The sequence below is a fragment of the Leptonychotes weddellii genome, chromosome 14 (genome assembly GCF_054177405.1).
Source record: "Leptonychotes weddellii isolate Sample4059 chromosome 14, ASM5417740v2, whole genome shotgun sequence".
NCBI lineage: Eukaryota > Metazoa > Chordata > Mammalia > Carnivora > Phocidae > Leptonychotes > Leptonychotes weddellii.
The window spans coordinates 12,601,232-12,609,130 of NC_138382.1; the positions used below are offsets into that span (position 1 = coordinate 12,601,232).

Genomic DNA, 7,899 nt, shown 5'->3' on the forward strand with positions numbered 1-7,899 from the left:
AGAAATTCATTTTCATGATCGGAAAAGCTGTTGTAATGGATGTCCTGATGGGTTTCACTTAGAATTTTGCAGCTCTTTGGTCCACTATTGTTCATGTTGAGATTCTTAAATATTTCCATTTCTTCCCCTGTTCTCTCATGGGCAGACCCATTATCGAAATCTCTCCACTATCACTGCACTGTCTCTTTCTAGGTGTTCATCCTGTAGATATTGGTCAAGTCTTGCTTCTTGTTAGTCTGAAGAAGATATTAGAAAGTGAAGGTGTTTTTTTGAGTGTACAGAGATAATCATACACTTACCAGAGTTTCAGAGGCAAAAGAACTATTATTTTGACCTTCGGGTCCACCCTTGGTACAGATGGTCTTTTCCAAACTCCCAGGAAGCTAGTGAAGAATGGGGATGCGGTGTGGTGGGCGAGGTGTGGGGAGTGTGTATTCTAAGTGCAGCAGGCTCCCCTGCCACAGGGTACTCACACCTGGTAAGCTACTATTTTACGAGGCACGAGGAATCGATGCTTGAGTTGGGCCATACAGAAACACAAGAGTATGGGAAGTTTGCACTCAATTCCATTGGTTTGTGACTGGAGACATTCAGTTATTGCTTTAGGGGTTTCTAATTAATGGAGGTTATTTACACTGATGCTGTTAAAGTGAAACTTTATAGGTAAAATCCATTTTGTCATGAAGTGGGTGAAATGACCAGTAAACCTTTATATGACACACTTAATTGAAAAATGGACGGCATAGGTTTTTCAATCGTATTTTAAAATGATGAAGGCCCATCCCATCTCTCTCATAGCAGGGTATAGAGGCAGCAGAGAACACGGTGAGAGAGAAGATGGGTTTGGACATTGCTCCAGCACTGCCTCTTTGTATACCCTTTCATTAGAGTTGTCACCGTCTGCTACCTCATTTTCTTGGTTGATCAAATGTGAATAATTTACCCGACATGTACCATGTCGCTGGAGTAATAAGGAGAGCTCAATAAAAGAAGCTTTCGTTTGCTTTGATCTTCTTGGAAGAAAAGCACTTTATAAGGCGAAGGTATTACAATGATCTTTAACTGACAGATGATGGGCTCAAGTTTGGGGAAGGGACTTAGTGAGCCGAGCTGATTAGTGAGTCACGAGCAAAGACAGGATGAGCGTTAAGGTGCAGATATCAGTGTGCCGGGATCTGTTTTTCTAGGTAATGGTTTCTTGAGCCATTTGTTCAATATTTATTTTGAAAATCTGAAATTTATTTATAGAGACAATACATACGTGTATACACATACATGTATACAGATGAATGATGCAGGGATACATAGAGGTCCGAATATATGTGGCTTTAGGCAAGACTAGGTCTCACATGATGTACAGAATTGTGTCTGAGGAGAAACTAGCTTGTGCAGCAGTTCACCAGAACCCCCAAATCTTAGTGGCTTCCAAAGGGAAACGTTTACTTCTTGTTTTCTCTACATGCCCAGTGTGGGTTGGTAGAGGGCTCTGCTCTTGCAAGTTACTCTCACCGTGGATTCCTAGACTGGCAAAATAGGGTCCATCTGGAACATCACCGGTCAAGGTAGCAGAGAGATGAGAATAGAATCCACACAGGGCTTTTAATGTCTCCATCCAGTAGCGAGACACCTCATTTTAATGACCATTTCATTGGCCAAAACAAATCACATGGCCAAGCCTGACCTTTAGAAGGGAGCAAATATAACGATTCACCAACATCTCACATTACTAATATTGGCATTTGAGAATGTACTATAGCGCTATGTAATTCTGGCCCCTAACCTGGGCCTGTCACTCACTCACTTGCTCACGTTCTTGAGGCTCTGGGATCTCTCTTGCTATCCTGTAACAAAGATACCATGTGGTGTTCCAAAGTCTATCATCTTACTTTTTTTTTAGTTCATAAAATTTCTATTTTAGAGCAGTGTTGCGTTCACAGAAAAACTGAGTGGAGAGTACAGAGCGTTCCCAAATATCCCCATGCCCCAACATGCATAGCCTCCCCTACAATCGGCTTCCCAAATCACAGTGGGACATGTGTTACAGTTGATGAACCTACGTGGCTAGATCATCACCTGAAGTTCATGCCATTAAAAAAAAAATCATTTAGCTTCCTTCAGAGTCTCTGGTCCATTCGGTATGTTAAAATATCATTCAGATCCGTTGCGTGAAGTCCTACCAGCAAGATGATCTAAATTTTGGCAAGATTCCACTTTTAAATGAAATCCTTTAATGCTGGTTTGCATAATTTCCATTACGGAAATAGCAGAAACTAATTTCTTCATCTAACTCACCCCTTGCCCCCCCCCACCACCCTGTATTATACCAAATTTGCGTTGGATTAGTTAAAATAGCTACTCTACATACCCAGGTAATATAAAATGCTGACCCTAACCAGAAGTGCTGAGGGCTTTATTACAGCTGGGACAGTTTAAAAGATAGGACTGTGCTTATACTTCTAAAATAAGTGCACATGTATCCTCTTTTTGGTTTTGGACCAATACATTGCTATTAATATGGTTTTATGATGCTAATGGATTTTCTCATCAAAGAAAATTGAAATTTATTTTGTTGAAATTACCAACTAAGCCAGCAAGTAAAAGTGACCTCACCTAAGTGCTTCCTGTTTAAAAGTGGCATTTAAAGATAGTTTTTAAAAATCAGATGTACAAAGCAGTGAATTTCCAGGACAAGCTGAAGTAAGCAAGTAAGCAGATTAAATTAAATTAAATTAAATGTATGTGTTGAATTTTCATCTCAAACACATAAAGCTTCCTATAGACTATTAAGAAAACACTATTATTGGGCATAAATACATCAGCTCTAAAACACCATAATAGCTACATAGCTAATAAAGAATAGCATCAGAAAAAGATAAGCTTATTTTAATTTTTTTCTCTTCCATTAAGCAAAAATTAATTAGCCACGAGAAAAGTAATTAATCCAGGTGTGCAGTTTATTTGAATAGAATGAGTGCTTTCAGGGGCACTTATTAAAGAGAAGTTAAATATCCGGATTTATTAATGAATGATTTGAGTATTAGGGGAATCAAGTTTATCTGAGAAGTAGAAGAGAGAAGTTAATACATGTGATACATTGTTTTCTCTGGTATAGTTTAAAGTTATTAATGAGAGCAGATATAGTTAGTGAACAGCATAATTGCTATGAGCGAATCACGTAGGCAATTCCTGGATAATGGGGGAGATGATAAAATGTGCACAGAAGATGGAAATTGGCCAGTCAAGTTTATTTATAAAAAAGCGTTTGTGGACTGAAAGCGGCCCTACATTTTCTGCCTTTAGCAAATAAGCATGATGTGAAATCAACAGGTGCTGTATGACTTTGTTATGAAGAGAAGACTGGAATTGAGCAGAGCCCTGTTTTTCCTTCCAGGATGGGCTCCTTCTTCGCCCCCAGCCTCCCAGGAATCAATATCCTTCGACTCCACACCTCCATGTACTTCCAGTGTTGGGCCGTGATGTGTTGCAACGTTCCTGAGGCCAGGGTGTTCAAAGCTTCCAGATCAAATAACTTCTACCTGGGCATGCTACTGCTCATCCTCTTCCTGTCCACCATGCCCGTCCTGTACATGATTGTATCGCTCCCGCCATCTTTTGATTGTGGCCCGTTCAGGTTCTGGCCTTTGACATTCCACCTGGGTGTCATTTTCTTCCAGGCGTGGAGATAGGAATAGTCACTCCTATGAGTTTTGTGGGTCCCCCTCCCAAACAATGGCATTTTGGTCTGTAGAAATGTGGTTCTTTGGGCATTCAGTCTCATTAGGTAACATGGAGATTCTTAGGGAAGTTCCATCGATTTTCTTATTTGGGAATCATAAAAGGGAAAATGATTTGAGTGCACCTGGGCTCTACCTGGGTAAAATATGGACCATAAATTTGAGCCATAAGAGGTAGCAAAGAGCAAGGTTTGATTATGCTAATGGGGATGTGAAAGTTTTCCTGATGTTAGGCTCCACGTCCAAAAATCAGAAGCTATTGCCATGTTTTGCCCAATAGAAAATAATTAATTAAAAGTAGATTATTCCACAACCTATGTAGAAATGGGATCAATATTAGATTGTTATGAATATAAAGTGGGTCACACATTTTATAATCCACAATGCTACATGCTAGTAAAACAACTGAGGATGATGTTCAGCATGTGTAGTCTCCCAAAATAACAAGGATAATTTCGCTCCAGTCAGTAATAAAGAGTTAAGAAGTCTCTCTGATCCAAGCTGAAATGTACTTTTCTCCAGCTGTCTATGACCAAGTTCGGTCTGTGACACTTAGCAAGAAAGCAAAGTCCCTGGGATCTGGGGAATTGAGATTTCATTCCCTAAATAGGGCCTTAGAAATGAATCTACCATGGGGCACCTGGGTGGCTCAGTTGGTTAAGTGTCTGACTCTTGAATTTGGCTCAGGTCGTGACCTCAGGGTCATGAAATAGAGCCCTGCGTGCTTCAGGCTCCGCTCTGGGTGTGGAGCCTGCTTTAGATTCTTTCTCTCCCTCTCCCTCTGCCCTCCTCTCTCTAAAAAAAAAAAAAAAAAAAGAAGAGAGAAAGAAAAAGAAAAAAGAATCTACCACAAGTCCCCCCCCAAGAATCCCTGCCTGTTGAGTCATTGGTCAGCATGCATTTGACTTATTTCTCCTTTCCAAGTGAAAGAAATGTGAACATGAAAAGCCACGTGAATACAAGCATGAGCCGATAATGGCCGCGTATAATTTCCTCGTCATGCTGTCAGATGCAAGTTATTAAAGTCAAGTTTCATTGCTCACAGACAAGTATAAAAGATGCATTTGTACTCTAATAATAGTCTGAGTTATTATTGCTTTACTGGGAAAAAAAGAAAGAAAGAAAATGTTAAGCCAGCTGATAGGGCAGAAACTACTGGAGTTTTGTCGTATTCAGGAAGCTGATGTTGACAAATCCTGATCTCTCACCCCCCCCCCAAAATGTGGTCTAAAATAAATAATGCAGACAGTGACATCTGGAGACTAAATAGGAAATTGCAGTCTTGAAGAAGAGCTTGGTCTTAGTAAATCTCTAATGAATCTCAGGGCACGAAGTTCACCAGATAAGCCATTCAAAGACTTTTAGTTGATTGCAAATTACCCACACAAGTGAATATCCAGGTTGAGTTTTAGATGCACTTTTAACTTTCTAGTTGCAAGTTGATCTTTCCGGGAAAAATGTATCAAAGGAAAGGAATCCCCACCGTGTGCACATGGAGCTGGATGGTGGTTATACAAGGGCATTCCTATGAAAAATATCATTGAGCTAGACATGTACCATGACCACGCAATTTTAGCCTTTTGAACCTAAGTCCTTTGCCTCTCTTTATATCACACACAGTTACTAAGAATTTAATGAAAAAAAATTAGTCTCTATCTGAGACATACTGATTTTGACCAAGTGTTTCCTAATTGGCAAACTTAGGCAGAATTACTGCATATATATCACTATTTGTCAGATGCTTCTTTAGTTTGTATAGAAATAAGAGAGCTGGACTCCTGGTAAGACACCAGACCAGGAAAGGGGAGAATCACCAGAGATGCTAATGGCTTTGAATTTGGGACAGACTGGATGCAGAGAAGACCTTTGTGGGTAGAGAGCATTTTGTAAAATTCCAGTCCCCTCATTCTAACCACAGGCATCAGCCTCAGCCCAACCTGGAGAAGGGAGAGTGGATGGTCTTACCTTCTCTCATCCTTGCCTACCTTCTCACTCTAGCTGTATCCCCCATGTCTAGGAGAAAAGCATGCCCAGTTAGAATGGATGAAGACAAAGAAATCTTAGGGGAATAAATCGATATAATCTTGAATGGTCTGCAAGCTATATTCCCCCTTAATACAGCACAGGTTTTGCTGGGTGCAGATTTGTAATTTGTGAAGCAAAACTTATACCTCGGCAGTCCAGCAACTAACTCTTAACTAGGTACTTGGGGTTACTCTCAGTCTTTTGAAAGATATTATTAGTTAGATCAGGAGCAAAAAAAAAAAAAAATCTCATCTGGAACTTGAGGCTCATGTTTATTTAGTAGGTGAGAATGTATGAAGATCAAAAAACAAAAGTGAAACCAGACTATTATACTAAGTGTTATACCAACCTTTATTCTGATGATACATACGACTTGGTGATAAGTAACCTAATCTTCTTTTCTGAGAATTACTGCTTTTCATAGTAGAATCAATATGCATATACAGAAAAAAATAGCTTGACATGATGGGTATTACTTTATAATTCTGAATATTATGTACGAAGATAAGACAGACTTCCTGCTCTCATTTTTCTAGCTTATAAAAGCTGATTCTTACCTTAACGGGCTGAGAACGAACCCATTAAGGACTTTTGCTTTTTAGGCTTATTTTCCTTCTTTACGCATTTTCTTTTCCTAGCAGTGGGACTGAGCCAGCAGTCATTTAGGGCCTGTCAACAAGAAATGCAGAAAGCACTCCTCATTCGGTGTGGTTACTTATTAATAACTCTGATGAAAGAAGTCTGTAGAAAATGAGATAGCAGCTATTGCATGGGAGAGATACTGGATTATTTGTGGACCTTATTCCGTTAAGCTATTCCTTATGCTCATTTCCAAGGCCAGTTAAACAATTGAAAGCACTATTTATTCAGCCCAAAGGGAGTGAACAGCTGTCCAACAAGGACAGCTGGCTGAGGGGTAGACTTACGAGCTATTTATAAAATATATTTCAATCAAAATCTTAGAAATACAGCTTTAAAAAGTCTTTTCCTAAGGCTGTGGTTAAATTCCTAACTGCTCAACTGTGTGTTCATGTTGGGATACCATTTCTCATACCTCACCCCCACGTTGACAATAAGAGGTCAAAGCGCCAGGAGTTGTGGCTAAACCTTAGGTTTCCAACCTGAAAGAGCACTTAGGTGGTGTTTGAGAAAGATTTCTAGTTTTCTTGCTATATTCATGGTTTTTGCATAGGTTGTAAATAAATTTCTCTTCCCCACCCCACCCCCCTTTTTTTTTTCAGTGGTAAAAATAGGATGTTCGAAGTCATTGGAGAAACCCTGGAGCATGATTTCCCAAGCTGGATGGCAAAGATCTTGAGACAGCTTTCTAATCCTGGACTGGTCATCGCTATCATTTTGGTTATGGTGTATGTGCTTCCCCGCTCATAGAAAGGGCCTTTGTAATGAAGAAAGCCTGGCTCCTTTTAAGTTCCAGCTTTTTTTTTTTTTTTTTCCTTTCTCACGCTCTCTAAGGGTTGTGCTGTAACCTCACCAAATTCAGGGCTGATTACATGGTGGTAAGAGGCTGAAATTCATGAGCTATATTCTGATCCTATTGGATGTAATTCATAGCCATCTGCATCTGTCTTTGCCTGCCTAGGATTATAAGATTTGTTCCCAAGTAACCAAAATAATTATCAGTAAACAGCTAAAGCAGGGAAACATAAACGCTAAATGCTAAATCTAATCAGCACATTGAGCTTCCCGCCATGTCCTGGCCCCCACCTCTTGTTCCATAAAGCAGATGGCTGGGAACACATAGAAATGATGAGCCTCTAAGTTAATATTCCCTCTGGGGGCCCTATCAGCTATATTTTAGGGCTAAATGTTTAAGGGGTCTTAAAAATTACCATGTCCTTGTTCTTGAAAGGCTATCAATAAGTGTGTGTCCATGGTAATAGAATCAGAGGACCAGAAGGGTCTTGGAAAGGTCACTTAGTCTAGCCCTTCAAACGTTAGAGGTAAGATCCAAAGGGGACCTTGGGGGGGACTTTTGTTCCCATGTAACTTTCACTGGCTTCTGACTTTTGAAGAGATAAAGTTACATTCTGAGGAAAAATATATGCTTGCTATCAAAGAGCTTAAAAAAAAAAAAAAAAGCCCTAGACCTTCCTTTCAACCCCTGAGGCCCTCCAAAATA

General features: G+C 39.9%; 2 protein-coding genes across 2 annotated transcripts in view; both read left to right on the forward strand.

Moving 5' to 3' along the window:
- ANXA1 (annexin A1) overlaps positions 1-7,899 on the forward strand; it is a 403,624-nt gene that overhangs the window by 109,381 nt on the left and 286,344 nt on the right. The gene's annotated exons all lie outside the window — the stretch shown is intronic.
- TMC1 (transmembrane channel like 1) overlaps positions 1-7,899 on the forward strand; it is a 118,617-nt gene that overhangs the window by 103,213 nt on the left and 7,505 nt on the right. Inside the window, exons 16-17 of the mRNA XM_081804065.1 lie at positions 3,392-3,631; positions 7,001-7,126. Of these exons, the coding sequence (XP_081660191.1) occupies positions 3,392-3,631; positions 7,001-7,126 (366 nt within the window). The remainder of the gene's footprint in view (positions 1-3,391; positions 3,632-7,000; positions 7,127-7,899) is intronic.